This window comes from Salvelinus fontinalis, chromosome 1, assembly GCF_029448725.1.
Source record: "Salvelinus fontinalis isolate EN_2023a chromosome 1, ASM2944872v1, whole genome shotgun sequence".
In the NCBI taxonomy this organism is placed as follows: Eukaryota; Metazoa; Chordata; class Actinopteri; order Salmoniformes; family Salmonidae; genus Salvelinus; species Salvelinus fontinalis.
The window spans coordinates 14,112,039-14,134,861 of NC_074665.1; the positions used below are offsets into that span (position 1 = coordinate 14,112,039).

At 50.6% G+C, this 22,823-nt stretch overlaps 1 protein-coding gene across 2 annotated transcripts in view; it reads left to right on the top strand.

Moving 5' to 3' along the window:
• LOC129818596 (LLGL scribble cell polarity complex component 2-like) overlaps positions 1–22,823 on the top strand; it is a 51,056-nt gene that overhangs the window by 11,479 nt on the left and 16,754 nt on the right. For both annotated transcript variants that reach the window (XM_055874700.1, XM_055874783.1), the window contains exons 2-19: positions 3,363–3,481; positions 4,012–4,109; positions 5,681–5,762; positions 6,897–7,012; positions 11,022–11,180; positions 13,065–13,227; positions 13,309–13,441; positions 13,579–13,633; positions 13,733–13,887; positions 13,976–14,187; positions 14,425–14,492; positions 14,652–14,805; positions 14,995–15,099; positions 15,446–15,541; positions 15,666–15,862; positions 15,962–16,109; positions 16,539–16,686; positions 16,826–16,942. In XM_055874700.1, coding sequence (XP_055730675.1) covers positions 3,407–3,481; positions 4,012–4,109; positions 5,681–5,762; positions 6,897–7,012; positions 11,022–11,180; positions 13,065–13,227; positions 13,309–13,441; positions 13,579–13,633; positions 13,733–13,887; positions 13,976–14,187; positions 14,425–14,492; positions 14,652–14,805; positions 14,995–15,099; positions 15,446–15,541; positions 15,666–15,862; positions 15,962–16,109; positions 16,539–16,686; positions 16,826–16,942 — 2,281 coding nt within the window. In that variant the 5' untranslated portion in view covers positions 3,363–3,406. The remainder of the gene's footprint in view (positions 1–3,362; positions 3,482–4,011; positions 4,110–5,680; positions 5,763–6,896; positions 7,013–11,021; positions 11,181–13,064; positions 13,228–13,308; positions 13,442–13,578; positions 13,634–13,732; positions 13,888–13,975; positions 14,188–14,424; positions 14,493–14,651; positions 14,806–14,994; positions 15,100–15,445; positions 15,542–15,665; positions 15,863–15,961; positions 16,110–16,538; positions 16,687–16,825; positions 16,943–22,823) is intronic.

The following is a 22,823-nucleotide window of genomic DNA, read 5'->3' on the forward strand; positions in this document are numbered from 1 at the left end:
AAAATTGACCGTTCTGAACACTACTCTGTTCCAATGGACGCTCATCAGAGGAGGAAGAGGAGGACTCATCCTCAGTGAATTTCATAAAGATAGGGAAATGTTTGAAAGCTATCCGTTTTAGATAAAACTATACTCGACACACTGTTTTGCAATGGTCTACAGTAGCCTCAACAGCACTCTGTAGGGTAGCACCATGGTGTAGCCGGAGGACAGCTAGCTTCTGTCCTCTGGGTACATTGACTTCAATACACCCCCCTTCCATAGGCTAGGTTGTAGCAACCTCGTGGTGGGCATAGGGAAAATCTAGTATCATGTAGTAGCCTGAACCTATTGACGTTAAGGGAATGGAATTTGCTGTAATATGCTGCCATGGTCATAAAAATAAGAATGGTCCTCCCTCATCTTAACCGGTACCGACTGCTCTGCTCCAACGAGAGCCTAGTGTTTAACTACTGGGTAGGCCTTGCCTCCACGTAGTTGGCGAGTGTTTTCTTCTGGTGATGTAGGGTATGTCCTCCCTTGAGTCTGTTGGCATCAGCCTAAGCACCGCTTTAGAGGGTGACTGACCAAGGTGGTGGTCATATGCTGAAACCAAGGTCCTGCTTTTCCAGCCAGCCTACGTTAGGAGATCCTGCTGGCCCCGCTGCTCTACTGGAGAACACACAGAGGAACACAATAGCCGGTAGAACTAGAACGCACGTGGTCCTTGCAAATTCTACACAAAATGTAACATGGAATCATAGTCATTCCATGTTAAAGCATCGCCGCTCTTCTATTGAAATGAATCAATGTAGCCTATTTCTTTGATCCAGATCTCGGCTCAGTTTAGCCTCCCCAAATCCTTACTACGCACCACTTCTTCATCCCACTGCGTCTGCCGGATCCAAATGAGGAAGTTTACTTAGTGAGGGCGTGAGTCAGGCCTGCACTACCCCATAATCCCTCACACGCCTAATGACTAACAGCGTTCTGCAGCTGATATCAGGGTGTTAATAATATTAAAAGTATGTCTCTCGTCTCGACTCAAAATGAGACGGCTGAGTCGGCCAAGACGGAAAATAACTTTAATCCCGGTCTACAATATTATCATTTGTCATTTTTCTGTAAGTCTAGTTTTCCCATTTTTTTTTTTTTTTAACTTGATCGTCATACAGACCTGAAACACTAGCCTGTTTTGTGTAGTTTTTTTTTATGGGTCTTTTGAGGGGGACATTCTTGTCGTCACCCAGGGAGACACAGCTTTGAGGTTGAGTTCAGTCAGACCACTAGACTCTCTGAGCCTTAGACCACTGGGTTGAGTTCAGTCAGACTACTAGACGAAGACATTAGACCCCTGGGTTGAGTTCAGTCAGACTACTAGACGAAGACATTAGACCACTGGGTTGAGTTCAGTCAGACTACTAGACGAAGACATTAGACCACTGGGTTGAGTTCAGTCAGACCACTAGACTAAGACATTAGACCCCTGGGTTGAGTTCAGTCAGACCACTAGACGAAGACATTAGACCACTGGGTTGAGTTCAGTCAGACCACTAGACGAAGACATTAGACCCCTGGGTTGAGTTCAGTCAGACTACTAGACGAAGACATTAGACACCTGGGTTGAGTTCAGTAGACTACTAGACGAAGACATTAGACCCCTGGGTTGGGTTGAGTTCAGTCAGACCACTAGACTAAGACATTAGACCCCTGGGTTGAGTTCAGTCAGACTACTAGACGAAGACATTAGACCACTGGGTTGAGTTCAGTCAGACCACTAGACTAAGACATTAGACCCCTGGGTTGAGTTCAGTCAGACCACTAGACTAAGACATTAGACCCCTGGGTTGAGTTCAGTCAGACCACTAGACGAAGACATTAGACCACTGGGTTGAGTTCAGTCAGACCACTAGACGAAGACATTAGACCCCTGGGTTGAGTTCAGTCAGACTACTAGACGAAGACATTAGACCCCTGGGTTGAGTTCAGTCAGACCACTAGACGAAGACATTAGACCCCTGGGTTGGGTTGAGTTCAGTCAGACCACTAGACGAAGACATTAGACCACTGGGTTGAGTTCAGTCAGACCACTAGACGAAGACATTAGACCACTGGGTTGAGTTCAGTCAGACCACTAGACGAAGACATTAGACCCCTGGGTTGGGTTGAGTTCAGTCAGACCACTAGACGAAGACATTAGACCACTGGGTTGAGTTCAGTCAGACCACTAGACTAAGACATTAGACCCCTGGGTTGAGTTCAGTCAGACCACTAGACTAAGACATTAGACCCCTGGGTTGAGTTCAGTCAGACCACTAGACTAAGACATTAGACCCCTGGGTTGAGTTCAGTCAGACCACTAGACGAAGACATTAGACCTCTGAAGTATGGTCTAACCAACCTGTGCGTAAAGCCTCTCTCCTTCACGCCATGGGACTTAGGAAATGTAGTGTTATGTGTCGAGATTAAGAGAAAGCTGTCAATACTCTTTCTTCATCTTCCCGGCACAATGAGGTCCAGCAGTTTAAACTGCCTACAGGAGTTTTACTTTCAAAGGGTTGTGATCGGCTCATGGTTCGTTACGCCCTAAACGTTCTGCAAATGTAATTCATATAGAAAAGAATGACACTTTTTTTTTTTTTCTCTCTTTTCCTCTTTCTGATGAAACCTCTTGTCTGTGTGACAGGTGATCTCGTCAACGTCTGTGTGTTGCAGAACGATGGTCTCTCCCTGACCTCTAGCTCTTGTCTGTGTCTAGCCCTTCCCCCTCAGGCAGTGTAGGAGGCTGTGTGTGTGTGTGTGTGGACCACATAGCGATCAGGAGAGTAGGCCATGCTCCGCCTGTGGAATTCCTTTCTCTCATCTCTGTCAGTGGCCTACACACACCACCTGAGCCATGTTTTTCCAGGAGCCCCAGCTGTTAGTCTTCACTTCCTCGTTGCTGTTCCCTTAGTTCCTTTTTTTTCCCTCCAGGAAGTGTTATGTTCTCTTTATCTCTCGTCCACGTTCCTCAGATGGGGAGTGGAGACTGTTGTCTGCTAGGCTATTATACTTCCCTTTATACCTCTAATCTCTGTCCCTCTCCCCTCTGTCCCCCTCACTCTGCCTTCCCTCTCTCCCTCTGTCCCTCTCACTCTGCCTTCCCTCTCTCCCTCTGTCCCTCTCACTCTGCCTTCCCTCTCTCCCTCTGTCCCTCTCACTCTGCCTTCCCTCTCTCCCTCTGTCCCTCTCACTCTGCCTTCCCTCTCTCCCTCTGTCCCTCTCACTCTGCCTTCCCTCTCCCCCTCTGTCCCTCTCACTCTGCCTTCCCTCTGTCCCTCTCACTCTGCCTTCCCTCTCTCCCTCTGTCCCTCTCACTCTGCCTTCCCTCTCTCCCTCTATAGCGGTGCAGTGGTTGAGCCTGTGTGCTCCTCAGATTCCAGTGAGAATGAAGAGGTTTAGGAGACATGGACAGGAGTCCCACAGAGATCGGATCAAACAGGAGCTCTATGGGTTCAACAAGGTAAGAGCCGGAACAGAGTCAACCTTATTGTAGAGATCAGATTATGGTCCCAATTACAGACAATTGTCAGTTGATTTGTCCTGCCAGTTTCTATAACTTCTCTCAATTCAAAGGGCTTTATTTACATGGGAAACATATGTTAACATTGCCTAAGCAAGTGAAATAAACAATCCTAAATAACCAGTAAAGATTACACTCACAAAAATGTAAAAGGAATAGACATTTCTATTGTCATATTATGGCTATATACAGTGTTGTAACAATGTGCAAATAGTTGAAGTACAAAAGGGGAAATAACTTAACATAAATATGGCTTGTATATAAAATGGTGGCTGCTCTTCTCTGGCAACAGGTCACATCTTTCTGCTGTGATGGTATTTCACCCAATAGATTTCTCTCTCCCTCTCCTCGCTTTCCTCTCTCTCCCCCTCTAATTTTCTCTCCTCTTTCTTGCTATTTCCCCCTCCTTTTTTTCTCTCCTCTTCTCTTGCCCCTCTCTCTCTCCCCCCCTCTCTCCCTCTCCCCCATAGACGGTGGAGCATGGTTTTCCCCACCAGCCCAGTGCTCTGGTCTTCAGTCCCAGTCTACAGCTCCTGGCCATCGGCACACGCTCCGGCGCCATCAAACTGTATCCTTCAATAGACACTCAGAGGGAGAGTGCTGGCTTGCTGGATGGCTGGCTGGCTTGCTGGATGGCTGGCTTGCTGGCTGTGTAAGAGTGCAACATTTAAGCGTCAACATGTTTGACCCAGTTTGTCTCCGTTACCCTCTGCTTTAGCTGTCTGTGGTTAGTGTGTATTTGTGGGAGATATTTTTCCTGGCTATTGCTCAGCCCTGACTGTACCAGACAGCCACAGTGGTGTGTTTCTGTGTCTCTGTTTTTAGTGCGTTTTGTTTCATCTGACACAATCGTGCTCATTGACCGTGTAGAACCAGTCGGCACGCTATCCCCATTCATTCCCTACGATAACCCGTCATTATAACTCTCCAGTCACACAATGGGGCACATTGTTCGGTTCTAACACAAAACAAATTCTATGAATAAATGTAATATTAGCCAATGGCAGGGCAGCCAGAACAGACCATCTCTTTCTGTAGATGCATGTGGACCCTTTCAATACAGTGTAGTAAAGGAAACACGTGTGTATGAATGCTTCAGGTGTGTGTGTGTGTGTGTGGGGCATGCTTCAGGTGTGTGTGTGGGGGCATGCTTCAGGTGTGTGTGGGGGCATGCTTCAGGTGTGTGTGTGGGGCATGCTTCAGGTGTGTGTGTGGGGCATGCTTCAGGTGTGTGTGTGGGGCATGCTTCAGGTGTGTGTGTGGGGCATGCTTCAGGTGTGTGTGTGGGGCATGCTTCAGGTGTGTGTGTGGGGCATGCTTCAGGTGTGTGTGTGGGGCATGCTTCAGGTGTGTGTGTGTGGGGGCATGCTTCAGGTGTGTGTGTGTGGGGGCATGCTTCAGGTGTGTGTGTGTGGGGGCATGCTTCAGGTGTGTGTGTGTGGGGGCATGCTTCAGGTGTGTGTGTGTGGGGGCATGCTTCAGGTGTGTGTGTGGGGGCATGCTTCAGGTGTGTGTGGGGGGGGCATGCTTCAGGTGTGTGTGGGGGGGGCATGCTTCAGGTGTGTGTGGGGGGGGGCATGCTTCAGGTGTGTGTGGGGGGGGCATGCTTCAGGTGTGTGTGGGGGGGGCATGCTTCAGGTGTGTGTGGGGGGGGCATGCTTCAGGTGTGTGTGGGGGGGGCATGCTTCAGGTGTGTGTGGGGGGGGCATGCTTCAGGTGTGTGTGGGGGGGGCATGCTTCAGGTGTGTGTGGGGGGGGCATGCTTCAGGTGTGTGTGGGGGGGGGCATGCTTCAGGTGTGTGTGGGGGGGGGCATGCTTCAGGTGTGTGTGGGGGGGGGCATGCTTCAGGTGTGTGGGGGGGGGGGGCATGCTTCAGGTGTGTGGGGGGGGGGGGCATGCTTCAGGTGTGTGGGGGGGGGGGCATGCTTCAGGTGTGTGGGGGGGGGGGCATGCTTCAGGTGTGTGGGGAGGGGGGGCATGCTTCAGGTGTGTGTGGAGGGGGGGCATGCTTCAGGTGTGTGTGTGTGGGGGGGGGGAATGTTTCAGGTAGGGGGGGGGGCGCATGCTTCAGGTGTATGTGTGTGTGGGGGGGGGGGGGGGGGCATGTTTCGTGTGTGTTTTCTTTAACCCGAGGTCAGTTATGGGGCTCCAGGTGTCGAGTTCATGGGTCTACATGATGAGAACGCTGCCGTCACACAGGTCCACTTCTTACCACAGCAGGTGAGTGACTGCTCCACACACACACCTACTGTACAGGCCTGAAGAGTGCTGTGGCAACCCCTTATCTCATTCTCCATTTACACCTGTTACTGAAAAAAACCACTTTCTGTGCGACCTGACATTTTATTTTAGGAGCACCAGTGTCGACCAGGAAGAGAAATAAGATAGTAATAGTTTTCACTGGGCCGTTGTTTCTGAGTGCCCTGGAGAAAAAAGCGTACATGTAAAGAATATTAAAGAAGGCATCGGTGATGTTTGTATTTCTTGTAACTTTATGAAGACGTGACGGCATGGGAATCCCTCTGTCTACCACTTAGTGTAGCCAGCCAGTCATTTCTAAAGGCGTTCCCAGAAAACTTTCCAGATTAGAACTGCAAAGTTGGCTTACCTGGCAGAATAATATGATATCGTGATGATTTGTTTCAATCGGGTTGTCTTTTGTTTTGCTAACTCTGCTATTGTACATGCAGTACAGAAACACTGCCAGCCAAACTCCAGGCTCTTGAGTTGCCATATTTTCTTTTTAATTACTGGGGCAACTATACCCTCCCCCAAAAATATTTTCTTCCCCAGACCTCAAAAGTATTTTCCTGCTGTACTTTAAGCATTGTTGTTAGCTAGCTAGCTAACTTCCTGGTAACTTTACCAGTACATCTGAACATCACAGACAGAAAGGAAAGGGCATATCTTATTTTAGGAGATCAATGATCATAGGTATGAATGACTGATCTCTTGCATGTCGTCACTCATTAACTTGAGACGGTGTAGAATGTTCAATGTCATGCGTGTCACTAGGTAGTACGGATGTAGAAACCCATATTCCACAGATGACTCATATCATTGACTGGTTTTTCTTTCAACATTTCAGCTTTTTCTAATAATCAAATGTCTTTATAGCACAACTTGCTTCAAAAGTAACTAGAATTTATATAGGCCTGATTATGCTAAATCTCAATCAATTACACAGCTATGCTGGTGCTCCTAGGCTTTATATTGTGCCTGTAACTTTTTAAAGTTCTATAAAAGGTTCTGTATGTGATAGCTATGTGCTCCCATTACTGGTCCTATTGACATTGCAGGAAATGTTAGTAGTAAAGCTGTGGCCAACTTCCCTGGTTGGTCTGTGTTGAATAGGTTGACTTGGTGACTCTGTTGGATGACAACAGTCTCCACATGTGGACCCTCAGAGCTCACCAAGGAGTCTCTGAGCTGCTGGAGATAGGACGCTTCACACTTACTGGACCCCCGGGGTGAGACACACACTACATACACCCCACCACTTCCTGACTTGATTTCTCTCACACACTCGTTGGATCGCCATGGTAAGAGACGCACTGAGAGGCACAGAACTCGGATTGAAAATGGTGACATGCACACGTTCAATGACAAACACGTATGCACCTTAAATAGTCTATTTTTAGTTTAACTAACCCATCCACCCCGACCTCTTCGGAGGACACACCTGTTTTAGTTTAACTAACCCATCCACCACCCCGACCTCTTCGGAGGACACACCTGTTTTTAGTTTAACTAACCCATCCACCACCCCGACCTCTTCGGAGGACACACCTGTTTTAGTTTGTAATGCTTTTCTGCTACATATACGTCCATTTTTACATGCGTGTTACTTTTTCTATATACAGCAATCACAGCACAATAATACTCTACCGAACATGAGCTCTTTAATCGCACCTCTCAGCCCGTCCCACCTATCACCATAGACCTCGTTTGGTTTCCATGTGCCATATATTTCAATTGTTTCTTGATGTTTAGCATGAGTTTGGAGCCTTTTTAATGGTATCCACAGACTGTGAGCTAAAGATGAAAACCTTTCCTACAAGTATTATTGATTGATTTAGACAATCGCCCGACACTGCTATTAGTAAGGTTAATTTTAATTGAATGTAGTGTTTTTTTTTTTTATACCATTCCTGAACCTGTGACCAGAAACAAGCTACATAGGGGCAATACCAGAATAAATAATCTCGTGATTCTGTCTCTTATCAGCAAAATCTACAGAGCTGAGATTGTTGTATGCCCCATATACAGTGCATTCCACATTTTGTTAGGTTACAGCCTTATTCTAAAATGTATTAAGTTGTTTTTTTCTCCTTATCAATCCACACACAATACCCCGTAATGACAAAGCAGAAATAGTTTTTTTTGCAAATTTATAAAAAAATAAATGGAAATATCACTTACTTAAGTATTCAGACCCTTTACTCATTACTTTGTTGAGGCTTTAATCACTGCCAAAGGTGCTTCAAGTCTTCTTGGGTATGATGCTACAAGCTTGGCACACCTGTATTTGGGGAGTTTTTCCCATTCTTCTCTACAGTTCCTCTCAAGCTCTATCAGGTTGGATGGAGAGTGTTGCTGCACAGCTATTTTCAGGTCTCTTCAGAGATGTTCGATCGGGTTCAAGTCCAGGCTCTGGCTGGGCCACTCAAGGACATTCAGAGACTAATCCCTGAAGCTCTACGGACAATTCCTTCGACATCATAGCTAGGTTTTTGCTCTGACATGTACTGTCAACTATGGGACCTTTTTATAGACAGGTGTGTGCCTTTCCAAATCATGTCCAATCAATTGAATTTACCACAGGTGCATTTCATTCAAATCTCAAGTATGATCAATGGAAACAGGAGGCACCTGAGCTTAATTTCAAGTCTCATAGCAAAGGGTCTGAATACTTATGTAAATAAGGTATTTTTGTTTTTAATATTGGGGTATTGTGTGTAGATTGAAGATTTTTTTTTAAGAATAAGGCTGTAACAAAAGTGAAGAGGTCTGAATACTTTCCGAAATCATATACAGCATTCTGTTGGTGGCAAGAATTTTGTATAATAATTTAAATTGAAAAACTCCATGTTGAATCAAGTGTTTTAAAAAAAAATCTAGGTTTGTTAATAAGACCATCGGACCATCTCCTTGAATCATGACGCACCTTTGCGTTCTAAGGCAAACCCTTGGCTGCCAATTGGCGTAGGCCAGAGGGAAATATGGGCAGTCCCGTGATCACGTCATTCAATACTGCCACCCTTTACTCACACGTTCAAAGCCCCGTATGTCTATTGCATACCTGGATGGTGCTTTTTAAGAGAACTAACCAAATAAGATGGGAAAGTCAGTCAAATAATGAGATTATATTAGAAATAATAACAGCACAATATTGTAGGTTCGTGCTCATCTTAAGAAAGTCAGAGGCAAGGCTATAAGCACGTCAGCCTGACCTGCACAGTTCTCTGGATCCGATTGGCTATAAGCACGTCAGCCTGACCTGCACAGTTCTCTGGATCCGATTGGCTGTAAGCACGTCAGCCTGACCTGCACAGTTCTCTGGATCCGATTGGCTGTAAGCACGTCAGCCCGACCTGCACAGTTCTCTGGATCCGATTGGCTGTAAGCACGTCAGCCCGACCTACACAGTTCTCTGGATCCGATTGGCTAGAAGCACGTCAGCCCGACCTACACAGTTCTCTGGATCCGATTGGCTAGAAGCACGTCAGCCCGACCTACACAGTTCTCTGGATCCGATTGGCTAGAAGCACGTCAGCCCGACCTACACAGTTCTCTGGATCCGATTGGCTAGAAGCACGTCAGCCCGACCTGCACAGTTCTCTGGATCCATTTGGCTAGAAGCACGTCAGCCCGACCTGCACAGTTCTCTGGATCCATTTGGCTAGAAGCACGTCAGCCCGACCTGCACAGTTCTCTGGATCCGATTGGCTGTAAGCACGTCAGCCCGACCTGCACAGTTCTCTGGATCCGATTGGCTGTAAGCACGTCAGCCTGACCTGCACAGTTCTCTGGATTCGATTGGCTGTAAGCACGTCAGCCCGACCTACACAGTTCTCTGGATCCGATTGTTCTAAAATATTAGAGAAAATGAAGAGGAAAAAGACCCGTTCTTTGTCCATCACCTGCATGCTGCCTATCAACAGAGAGTCATATTTCATATCCTTATTATGTCCTGTTATATTCCAACAAAAAGGAACATCCATTCTAACAGCCAATAATGATTGCCAGTAAAAATGTTACGCATCACACTACCCATAAAAGGATACAGCTGGGATCAAACCCGGGTCTGTAGTGAAGGCTCTCGCAACGCAATGCAGTGCCTTAGACCGCTGCGCCACTCGGGACGCTTTATATTTATTACATTATCTTCAATTATTTTAGTTCCGATTCACATCTGCCAAAAATGGCCATAATATAATCATAATATATCCAGTCTCTACAATTAGACCATATCAAACCAAAAAAACAACCTTGGTATTTCTAATATACTGCCTGTGCGATCTACAAATTCAATTAATTATAGAAGTCAGCCTTGCCCTTCTTTGCTTTCCCTGAATCAAAATCACATTTTTAAGTCCATATATTCCAAAGTTATGTATTGCCTAAATAACATTTTAACAAGAATAAGTCCGTCATGCTCAATTCGCTTTCCCATATGTCCAACCTCATTGTAAAGTCCATGGTTCCGTAATGCATTAATAAAACAAGTCCATGCATATAAATGTAAAACAATTGTAAAAATGACTCCATGATTGTAATGTGGTAGTGTTTTATGGGGCACTACTTCAACAGAATGTAGATGTCACTCACAGTCAAGTTGGAATCTTCCTGTCCTTGAACATTTGGTTGTTTACCTACAGTTTATCGACCACTCCATGAACATTCTGCTTCTCTGCTCACAGCCTTTTTAAAGTGGGGTACTGGGCACGTTGTCGTCTCCACTATTTCATGGAGAAATTGTTCATTAATAGAGAAGGGGGTGTGTTCTTCAGCTCACTACCCTGTTGAAACGATGCTCTCTTCGTTTGGTAGTGAGTTAGCATAGCTACTATGGGACTGGGCCTTCCCTCCCCTCTGCCACTCAAACGGTCAGCCAGTTCTATCCACCTGTCTGTCATCTTGAGATTGTGTTTCAGGAACACCTTGGCTTTTTCCTCCGTTGACTGATCGCTTTTGTTTCCTCCTCCTTTAGTCCCATTATAACAACATTGTTCTTCATACTCCTGCGCTTTAGACCAGGTCATTTGGCTTTCATTGTTTTATCATACCGTAGCCTCTCCATTGTGTATTTGAGGGAGTAGCTTTAAATATCTTATTTTACATTACTATTTCTTCTATCTTCTACTGTATACACTTTTTTAATTCTTTTTTTTAAGGCCTCAACCTCAAGACTATTTTAACTTGGTCTTTGACAGATTCAACCTGTTAACTGTACCCATCTCTCGTTCCCTCCGTCAGGGCTCCTCCCAGTGTGACTCGTGTGACGGCGGTGCTGACCCACTCCTCTGGGGACCTGTTGTTTCTGGGAACAGAGGGGGGACACGTGTTCGTGGTGGAGGTACCGGGCTTCAGAGAACTAGAGGAGAGGAACATTAGCCTGGAGAATGTCACCAACAGGTACACACACACACACACACACACACACACACACACACACACACACACACACACACACACACACACACACACACACACACACACAGCCTTTTTATTGGCTCTCTGAGTTGGTAATATTTGTCCCCTAAACAGATCTGCTGTTGATTAATGTGAATACCTCCCAGACATTCTCTCTCACACGTACACAACCATAGTTGATCCATTTAATGTTTTTATTTAACCTTTTATTTAACTAGACAATTCAGTTACTTCTTATGGCTGCAGCCCGACACCGGTACACTTATGACAACATCCAGCTCAAGTGCAGGGCGCGAAATTCAAAAGATATTTTTTTTAAATATTTAACTTTCACACATTAACAAGTCCAATACAGCAGATGAAAGGTACACATCTTGTGAATCAAGCCAACATGTCTGATTTTTAAAATGTTTTACAGGGAAGACAAAATACGTAAATCTATTAGCTAACCACGTTAGCAAAAGACACCACTATTCTTACTCCATCAGTTTCTTACTCCATCAGTAGCTATCACAAATTCGACCAAATAAAGAAATAAATAGCCACTAACCAAGAAAAAAACTTCATCAGATGACAGTCTGATAACATATTTATTGTATAGCATATGTTTTGTTCGAAAAATTTGCATATTTCAGGTATAAATCATAGTTTACATTTCAGCTACAATCAGAAATTGCACCGAAAGCAGCCATAATATTTACAGACACCAACGTCAAATAGCTAATTACTCATCATAAAACATTTCTGAAAAATACATAGTGTACAGCAATTGAAAGACAGGCATCTTGTGATTCCAGACAATATTTCCGATTTATTAAATGTTTTACAGCGAAAACAAAATGTAGCGCTATATTAGCGTAGCCACAATAGCCAGAAACACTTGGGCGCCCACGACCAGTTCACATGCACGATAGATATTAGAAATAGCATCATAAAATGTTTCTTACTTTTGGTGATCTTCCGTCAGAATGTTGGACAAGGTGTCCTTTGTTCAGAACAGTCGTTGTTTTGATCTGGAACGGCAAATATCCCTCTTCATTTAGCATGGGCACTTGCCAAGTGACACGGATTACTCCAACGTCAACAAAGTCAGAGAACGGAACACGGCAAAACTCCCGAAAAAATTTCAATAATCTGATTAAACTATATTGAAAAAACATACGTTACGATGATATGGTCACATGTATCAAATAAAATCTAAGACAGAGATGTTCGTCGTTCATAACGACAGCTAAACAGAAGGCATATCCATGTCCTCTTTCGCGCGCTCCAGAAACAGGAAGTGGACGGTCACGTCAAAGAAAGAGCTTTTATTCCACCTTAGACCAAGATAAACACAAAAAATTCTCTCACAACCTCTTGACCAACCAGGGGAAGGTGTATGAAGTGTACATAGCCTCTTACGTCTTATGCCCATGTATAGGCAAGAAGTTGAACAGAGCAAACATTTCTGACATTCCACTTCCTGGTCAGGAAAAGTGCTGCAGAATGAGTTCTGTTTCACTCAGAGAAATAATTCAAACGGTTTTAGAAACTAGAGAGTGTTTTCTATCCAATAGTAATAATAATATGCATATTGTACGAGCAAGAATTGAGTACGAGGCCGTTTGAAATGGGCATCTTATCTGGCTACTCAATACTTTCCCTTGCAGACATAACAGGTTAAGAACAAATTATTATTTACAATGACGGCCTACCTGGGGAACAGTGGGTTAACTGCCTTGTTCAGTGGCAAAATTACAGATTTTTACCTTGTCAGCTCGGGGATTCGATCCAGCAACCTTTCGGTTACTAGTCCAACGCTCTAACCACTAGGCTACCCATAATGATGCTAAAACCCAACCCTGTCGTTCCCTCCCTCTGTAGTTTACCAGAGGACTATGGAGGTCGTAGGAGCTTGGAGCATGTCGAGTCCTTACAGGAGAATCCTGTCAACCCACGCCAGGTTCTGATTGGCTACGGACGAGGCATGATGGTCATCTGGGACCTGGAGCGCCAATCAGCCGTCAAACACATCCCCGCTACTCAGGTACAGCGTGAGTCTCTGTGTTGGTTTCTGGGTCTCGAGGGCTCTGGACCTGACTTCCTGTTTGGCTGTGTGTCTCTCTAGCAACTAGAGAGCGTGTGGTGGACGGAGGACGGCGGCCATGTTCTCAGTTCCCATAGCGACGGGAGCTACTGTCGCTGGTTGGTGGCCGGGGAGGGGACACAGAGCGAACAGGAGAAGTCCGAAGTACCGTACGGTAAGGGAGCATCACAAGTCAATGTCCTGTTCCTCTCTGTTGAACCTCACAGAACACAGCGACGGGGGCGAGGACGGTATTGGTTGAATGCTGAAGGGGTTAGTTGATTGATTGGACGGTTTGTCTCTCCTGTGTAGGCCACTTCCCCTGTAAGGCCATCTCTAAAATCATCCAGCTCCCTACAGAACAAGGGTGAGTTTCTTTCCTTTGTCTGTGTCCCCTTCCTCTCGCTGCGTCAACCTGTTCCACATGAATCCAAGTGTAAAGATCTGGTCTTCTCCGTGTGTCCAGGCCTCCCTTCCTGTTCCTCAGTGGCGGCATGCCCCGGGCCAGCTACGGAGACAGACACTGTATCAGTGTGATCCACAGCAAAACACACGTGGCTCTGGACTTCACCTCCAGAATCATCGACTTCTTTGTCATCAGAGACGGACCAGACCATACAGGTAGAAAGGCAGAGGGATACACACACACACACACACACACACACACACACACACACACACCCAGTCTAACCCCTCTCCCTCTGTCCAGGCGACCCCAGTGCGTTGGTGGTCTTAGTAGAAGAGGAGTTGGTAGTGATAGATCTTCAGACTGAAGGGTGGCCAGTCATCCAGACTCCATACCTGGTCCCTCTCCACTGCTCGGCCATCACCTGCTCCCACCATGTCTCTGCTATACCTCTGAAGCTGTGGGAGAGGGTCCTGTCTGCCGGAGCACTGCAGAACACACACTACTCTAAGAAGGTAGGTGACACACACACACACTGCTCAAGCAAGTTCCTGCACCACACACACACACTGCTCAAGCAAGTTCCTGCACCACACACACAGGCACCCATGTAAACACCTGAGCAGAAAATCAGTCTGAATTGGAGCTCAAATTGACTGAACTCTCTCATCCTCTTTCTCCCCCCCGTCCCTTCTGTCTCCTTCTCTCATCCGCTTTCTTCCCCCCCGTCCCTTCTCTCTCCCTCTGTCTAGCCGTGGCCTATAACAGGAGGACAGAACCTGTCTCCCGACGCTCCTCAGCGAGACCTACTTCTCACAGGGTCAGTGGACATTCACAGCTCATCAGTTTCTTTTCAATACAAGTTAGGATCAATGTTAAATGTTGCTATGTGGAGACCTGGAACGGGGTTTCAAAGGGTTAAAGTCATGTTGTTAATCCTCACAAACGTGTCCTAATATCCTCCCTCCCTCTCTCCCAGGCACGAGGACGGTACGGTCCGATTCTGGGATGCGTCAGGAGTCTGCCTGTACCCCATGTACAAGCTGAGCACGGCAGGGGTGTTCCTCACTGACGCAGAACCCAATGACAACATGAACCAGGGCACGGAGGGAGAGTGGCCACCTTTCAGAAAGGTGGGGGGGGGGGGTGTATATATAAATAACCAGAGTTACCACCCTTCTGATGTGTGTGTAATAACATAATGGTGTCCCTGTAGGAAGGTGTGTTTGTTAGAGGAAATGTGTGTACTGAATAACCAGCTGAATTATACCCTGAGATGATGTATTAAATATGTCCCTCTCGCCTCTTTTTGTCCCCCCCAGGTGGGTTGTTTTGACCCGTACAGTGACGACCCTCGCCTGGGCGTTCAGAAGATCCACCTGTGTAAATACAGTGGTTACCTGACTGTAGCTGGCACCGCTGGACAGGTGAGTTGACCAGGGAAAACCAACCACTACTCCCTCTGGTGGCCATATTTGGGCATTACTGCTGCTGTTGTCTTCATTTCCAACTTTCTTTGGCACTAGGTCTTCGTTCCCCGTGCCAATCTTTTCCTGGGGCTATTTGGCTCACGAACAGTCACACATTCAGTGAACGACCCATTTTCCTGACCCAGTCTGCATGTCTGCATAGCTCTCCTATAATGTAATATGATAACTAATGAAAGTGGTCTCCCATCCTTTATAGAGCACTGGATCATCAGGGGCAAGTCTTCTCTATTATCTGTCATTAACAACAGAACAGTGACTGTCTGTCTGACCTCTCCCTCTGTAGATCCTGGTGTTAGAGCTGAATGATGAGGCAGCGGAACAGACGGTGGAAGCCACGGTAGCTGACCTGTTACAGGGACAAGAGGGCTTCCGCTGGAAGGTAAACATCATTACGTTATAACAATCTTTGATTTAATTGGATTTCAGTGAGCATAAAGACAATGAGTGATCAATACATTGTGTAACGTTCTATACCGTTTCTGTAACCCATCTGTCCCTATCAGGGCCACACGCGTCTGGAGGTGAAGGAGGAGCCGGTGATGTTCCCCCCAGGATTCCAGCCCTTTGCCCTGGTCCAGTGTCAGCCTCCGGCCGTGGTCACCGCCCTCACCCTGCACTCTGAGTGGAAACTAGTGACCTTCGGGACCAGCCACGGCTTCGGACTCTACGACTACCAGCAGAAAAACACCGTCCTCGTCAGGTAACAGTGTTTCTGCATCTTTCTGCCTGTCTGTCTTCCATATAACGGCAGGCAGCAGAGATGGGATATAGACTGCTGTGTGTTAACCCTCTCCTGTAGGTGTACTCTGAACCCCAGTGACCAGCTGGCTATGGAAGGGCCTCTGTCCAGAGTAAAGAGCATTAAGAAGTCTCTCCGCCAGTCCTTCAGGAGGATCAGACGCAGCCGAGTGTCTTTACGCAAACACCACGTCAACAGCGCTGCTAAGGTAAACAACAACAAAAATCAAAAAACATGACTGCATGAATCCTTATTGAACCAAGTTCCTAAAGATCACAGTTGTTGAAGACCAGGTAGTGTCTCAAACAGGCTCCTCTGTCTCTGTGTCTGTCTCTGTGTCTGTCTCTGTGTCTGTCTCTGTGTCTGTCTCTGTGTCTGTCTCTGTGTCTGTCTCTGTGTCTGTCTCTGTGTCTGTCTCTGTGTCTGTCTCTGTGTCTGTCTCTGTGTCTGTCTCTGTGTCTGTCTCTGTGTCTGTCTCTGTGTCTGTCTCTGTGTCTGTCTCTGTCTCTGTGTCTGTCTCTGTGTCTGTCTCTGTGTCTGTCTCTGTGTCTGTCTCTGTGTCTGTCTCTGTGTCTGTCTCTGTGTCTGTCTCTGTGTCTGTCTCTGTGTCTGTCTCTGTGTCTGTCTCTGTGTCTAGGTGCAGGAGGCCAATGCTCGTCTGGAGGCTGAGCTAGCAGAGATGGAGTTAGCTCCTGTTCAGAGAAAGATAGAGGCTCGATCCTCAGACGACTCCTTCACCGGCCTCGTTCGCACGCTGTACTTCGCTGACACCTTCCTCTCAGACAGTAAGACACACACACACACACACACACACACACACACACACACACACACACACACACACACACACACACACACACACAGACCTTGGGGTATTTAATGTTTGTGACGTCTCATATTGCTCATTCCTCTCTCCTCCTATAGGCTCCCATCACACGCCCTCTCTCTGGGCAGGGACCAATGGGGGCTCAGTATTAGCCTACCAGCTACGCCTACCGCCTGTGGAACGCAGAGCAGAGGACCCCGTCTCCGCCCACCCTGGTGAGAGCATGCCTTTTTAGCCATGCCTTTTTCTCCTCTCGTCCATCTCTCTCCCCCGTGCCTCCTTCGACCCTCTCCTCTCGTCCATCTCTCTCCCTCGACCCTCTCCTCTCGTCCATCTCTCTCCCTCGTGACTCCGTCGACCCTCTCCTCTCGTCCATCTCTCTCCCCCGTGCCTCCTTCGACCCTCTCCTCTCGTCCATCTCTCTCCCTCGACCCTCTCCTCTCGTCCATCTCTCTCCCTCGTGACTCCGTCGACCCTCTCCTATCGTCCATCTCTCTCCCTCGTGCCTCCGTCGACCCTCTCCTCTCGTCCATCTCTCTCCCTCGTGACTCCGTCGACCCTCTCCTCTCGTCCATCTCTCTCCCCCGTGCCTCCTTCGACCCTCTCCTCTCGTCCATCTCTCTCCCCCGTGCCTCCTTCGACCCTCTCCTCTTGTCCATCTCTCTCCCTCGACCCTCTCCTCTCGTCCATCTCTCTCCCTCGTGCCTCCTTCGACCCTCTCCTCTCGTCCATCTCTCTCCCTCGTGCCTCCTTCGACCCTCTCCTCTCGTCCATCTCTCTCCCTCGACCCTCTCCTCTCGTCCATCTCTCTCCCTCGTGCCTCCTTCGACCCTCTCCTCTCGTCCATCTCTCTCCCTCGACCCTCTCCTCTCGTCCATCTCTCTCCCCCGTGCCTCCGTCGACCCTCTCCTCTCGTCCATCTCTCTCCCTCGTGACTCCGTCGACCCTCTCCTCTCGTCCATCTCTCTCCCTCGACCCTCTCCTCTCGTCCATCTCTCTCCCTCGACCCTCTCCTCTCGTCCATCTCTCTCCCTCGACCCTCTCCTCTCGTCCATCTCTCTCCCTCGTGCCTCCGTCGACCCTCTCCTCTCGTCCATCTCTCTCCCGCGTGACTCCGTCGACCCTCTCCTCTCGTCCATCTCTCTCCCTCGTGCCTCCGTCGACCCTCTCCTCTCGTCCATCTCTCTCCCTCGTGCCTCCGTCGACCCTCTCCTCTCGTCCATCTCTCTCCCTCGTGCCTCCGTCGACCCTCTCCTCTCGTCCATCTCTCTCCCTCGACCCTCTCCTCTCGTCCATCTCTCTCCCTCGTGCCTCCGTCGACCCTCTCCTCTCGTCCATCTCTCTCCCTCGTGCCTCCGTCGACCCTCTCCTCTCGTCCATCTCTCTCCCTCGACCCTCTCCTCTCGTCCATCTCTCTCCCTCGACCCTCTCCTCTCGTCCATCTCTCTCCCTCGACCCTCTCCTCTCGTCCATCTCTCTCCCTCGTGCCTCCTTCGACCCTCTCCCTCGACCCTCTCCTCTCGTCCCTCCTTCGACCCTCTCCCTCGACCCTCTCCTCTCGTCCATCCCTCTCCCTCGACCCTCTCCTCTCGTCCATCTCTCTCCCTCGACTCTCTCCTCTCGTCCTTCTTTTTCTCTCTCCCTCGACCCTCTCCTCTCGTCCATCTCTCTCCCTCGTGCCTCCTTCGACCCTCTCCTCTCGTCCATCTCTCTCCCTCGTGCCTCCGTCGACCCTCTCCTCTCGTCCATCTCTCTCCCTCGTGCCTCCTTCGACCCTCTCCTCTCGTCCATCTCTCTCCCTCGTGCCTCCGTCGACCCTCTCCTCTCGTCCATCTCTCTCCCTCGTGCCTCCTTCGAACCTCTCCTCTCGTCCATCTCTCTCCCGCGTGACTCCGTCGACCCTCTCCTCTCGTCCATCTCTCTCCCTCGTGACTCCGTCGACCCTCTCCTCTCGTCCATCTCTCTCCCTCGTGCCTCCTTCGACCCTCTCCTCTTGTCCATCTCTCTCCCTCGTGCCTCCCTCGACCCTCTCCTCTCGTCCATCTCTCTCCCTCGTGCCTCCGTCGACCCTCTCCTCTTGTCCATCTCTCTCCCTCGACCCTCTCCTCTCGTCCATCTCTCTTCCTCGACCCTCTCCTCTCGTCCATCTCTCCCTCGTGCCTCCTTCGTCCATTTCTCTCCCTCGACCCTCTCCTCTCGTCCATCTCTCTCCCTCGTGCCTCCTTCGACCGTCTCCTCTCGTCCATCTCTCTCCCTCGTGCCTCCGTCGACCCTCTCCTCTCGTCCATCTCTCTCCCGCGTGCCTCCTTCGACCCTCTCCTCTCGTCCATTTCTCTCCCTCGTCCCTCCTTCGACCCTCTCCTCTCGTCCATCTCTCTCCCTCGTGCCTCCGTCGACCCTCTCCTCTCGTCCATCTCTCTCCCTCGACCCTCTCCTCTCGTCCATCTCTCTCCCCCGTGCCTCCGTCTACCCTCTCCTCTCGTCCCATCTCTCTCCCTCGTGCCTCCTTCGACCCTCTCCTCTCGTCCATCTCTCTCCCTCGTGCCTCCGTCGACCCTCTCCTCTCGTCTATCTCTCTCCCTCGTGCCTCCTTCGAACCTCTCCTCTCGTCCCATCTCTCTCCCTCGTGCCTCCGTCGACCCTCTCCTCTCGTCCATCTCTCTCCCTCGACCCTCTCCTCTCGTCCATCTCTCTCCCTCGTGCCTCCGTCGACCCTCTCCTCTCGTCCATCTCTCTCCCTCGACCCTCTCCTCTCGTCCATCTCTCTCCCTCGTGCCTCCGTCGACCCTCTCCTCTTGTCCATCTCTCTCCCTCGACCCTCTCCTCTTGTCCATCTCTCTCCCTCGACCCTCTCCTCTCGTCCATCTCTCTCCCTCGTGCCTCCTTCGACCCTCTCCCTCGACCCTCTCCTCTCGTCCCTCCTTCGACCCTCTCCCTCGACCCTCTCCTCTCGTCCATCCCTCTCCCTCGACCCTCTCCTCTCGTCCATCTCTCTCCCTCGACTCTCTCCTCTCGTCCTTCTTTTTCTCTCTCCCTCGACCCTCTCCTCTCGTCCATCTCTCCCTCGTGCCTCCGTCGACCCTCTCCTCTCGTCCATCTCTCTCCCTCATGCCTCCGTCGACCCTCTCCTCTCGTCCATCTCTCTCCCTCGTGCCTCCTTCGACCCTCTCCTCTCGTCCATCTCTCTCCCTCGTGCCTCCGTCGACCCTCTCCTCTCGTCCATCTCTCTCCCTCGTGCCTCCGTCGACCCTCTCCTCTCGTCCATCTCTCTCCCTCGTGACTCCGTCGACCCTCTCCTCTCGTCCATCTCTCTCCCTCGTGCCTCCGTCGACCCTCTCCTCTCGTCCATCTCTCTCCCTCGACCCTCTCCTCTCGTCCATCTCTCTCCCTCGTGCCTCCGTCGACCCTCTCCTCTCGTCCATCTCTCTCCCTCGTGCCTCCGTCGACCCTCTCCTCTCGTCCATCTCTCTCCCTCGTGACTCCGTCGACCCTCTCCTCTCGTCCATCTCTCTCCCTCGACCCTCTCCTCTCGTCCATCTCTCTCCCTCGTGCCTCCGTCGACCCTCTCCTCTCGTCCATCTCTCTCCCTCGACCCTCTCCTCTCGTCCATCTCTCTCCCTCGTGCCTCCGTCGACCCTCTCCTCTTGTCCATCTCTCTCCCTCGACCCTCTCCTCTCGTCCATCTCTCTCCCTCGACCCTCTCCTCTCGTCCATCTCTCTCCCTCGTGCCTCCTTCGACCCTCTCCCTCGACCCTCTCCTCTCGTCCCTCCTTCGACCCTCTCCCTCGACCCTCTCCTCTCGTCCATCCCTCTCCCTCGACCCTCTCCTCTCGTCCATCTCTCTCCCTCGACTCTCTCCTCTCGTCCTTTTTCTCTCTCCCTCGACCCTCTCCTCTCGTCCATCTCTCCCTCGTGCCTCCGTCGACCCTCTCCTCTCGTCCATCTCTCTCCCTCGTGCCTCCGTCGACCCTCTCCTCTCGTCCATCTCTCTCCCTCGTGACTCCGTCGACCCTCTCCTCTCGTCCATCTCTCTCCCTCGTGACTCTGTCGACCCTCTCCTCTCGTCCATCTCTCTCCCTCGTGACTCCGTCGACCCTCTCCTCTCGTCCATCTCTCTCCCTCGTGACTCCGTCGACCCTCTCCTCTCGTCCATCTCTCTCCCTCGTGCCTCCTTCGACCCTCTCCTCTTGTCCATCTCTCTCCCTCGACCCTCTCCTCTCGTCCATCTCTCTCCCTCGTGCCTCCGTCGACCCTCTCCTCTTGTCCATCTCTCTCCCTCGACCCTCTCCTCTCGTCCATCTCTCTTCCTCGACCCTCTCCTCTCGTCCATCTCTCCCTCGTGCCTCCTTCGTCCATTTCTCTCCCTCGACCCTCTCCTCTCGTCCATCTCTCTCCCTCGTGCCTCCTTCGACCGTCTCCTCTCGTCCATCTCTCTCCCTCGTGCCTCCGTCGACCCTCTCCTCTCGTCCATCTCTCTCCCGCGTGCCTCCTTCGACCCTCTCCTCTCGTCCATTTCTCTCCCTCGTCCCTCCTTCGACCCTCTCCTCTCGTCCATCTCTCTCCCTCGTGCCTCCGTCGACCCTCTCCTCTCGTCCATCTCTCTCCCTCGACCCTCTCCTCTCGTCCATCTCTCTCCCCCGTGCCTCCGTCGACCCTCTCCTCTCGTCCCATCTCTCTCCCTCGTGCCTCCTTCGACCCTCTCCTCTCGTCCATCTCTCTCCCTCGTGCCTCCGTCGACCCTCTCCTCTCGTCTATCTCTCTCCCTCGTGCCTCCTTCGAACCTCTCCTCTCGTCCCATCTCTCTCCCTCGTGCCTCCTTCGACCCTCTCCTCTCGTCCATCTCTCTCCCTCGACCCTCTCCTCTCGTCCATCTCTCTCCCGCGTGCCTCCGTCGACCCTCTCCTCTCGTCCATCTCTCTCCCTCGACCCTCTCCTCTCGTCCATCTCTCTCCCTCGTGACTCCGTCGACCCTCTCCTCTCGTCCGTCTCTCTCCCTCGTGCCTCCTTCGAACCTCTCCTCTCGTCCCATCTCTCTCCCTCGTGCCTCCTTCGACCCTCTCCTCTCGTCCATCTCTCTCCCTCGTGCCTCCGACGACCCTCTCCTCTCATCCATCTCTCTACCTCGTGTCTCCTTCGACCCTCTCCTCTCGTCCATCTCTCTCCCTCGTGCCTCCTTCGAACCGCTCCTCTCGTCCATCTCTCTCCCTCGTGCCTCCGTCAACCCTCTCCTCTCGTCCATCTCTCTCCCTCGTGCCTCCGTCGACCCTCTCCTCTCGTCCATCTCTCTCGCTCGTGCCTCCTTCGACCCTCTCCTCTCGTCCATCTCTCTCCCTCGACCCTCTCCACTCGTCCATCTCTCTCCCTCGTGCCTCCTTCGACCCTCTCCTCTCGTCCATCTCTCTCCCTCGTGCCTCCTTCGTCCATCTCTCTCCCTCGACCCTCTCCTCTCGTCCATCTCTCTCCCTCGACCCTCTCCTCTCGTCCATCTCTCTCCCTCGACCCTCTCCTCTCGTCCATCTCTCTCCCTCGACCCTCTCCTCTCGTCCATCTCTCTCTCTCCCTCGACCCTCTCCTCTCGTCCATCTCTCTCTCTCCCTCGACCCTCTCCTCTCGTCCATCTCTCTCTCTCGTGCCTCCTTCGACCCTCTCCCTCGACCCTCTCCTCTCGTCCCTCCTTCGACCCTCTCCCTCGACCCTCTCCTCTCGTCCATCCCTCTCCCTCGACCCTCTCCTCTCGTCCATCTTTTTCCCTCTCCCTCGACCCTCTCCTCTCGTCCATCTCTCTCCCTCGTGCCTCCGTCGACCCTCTCCTCTCGTCCATCTCTCTCCCTCGTGCCTCCGTCGACCCTCTCCTCTCGTCCATCTCTCTCCCTCGACCCTCTCCTCTCGTCCATCTCTCTCCCCCGTGCCTCCGTCGACCCTCTCCTCTCGTCCCATCTCTCTCCCTCGTGCCTCCTTCGACCCTCTCCTCTCGTCCATCTCTCTCCCTCGACCCTCTCCTCTCGTCCATCTCTCCCGCGTGCCTCCGTCGACCCTCTCCTCTCGTCCATCTCTCTCCCTCGACCCTCTCCTCTCGTCCATCTCTCTCCCTCGTGA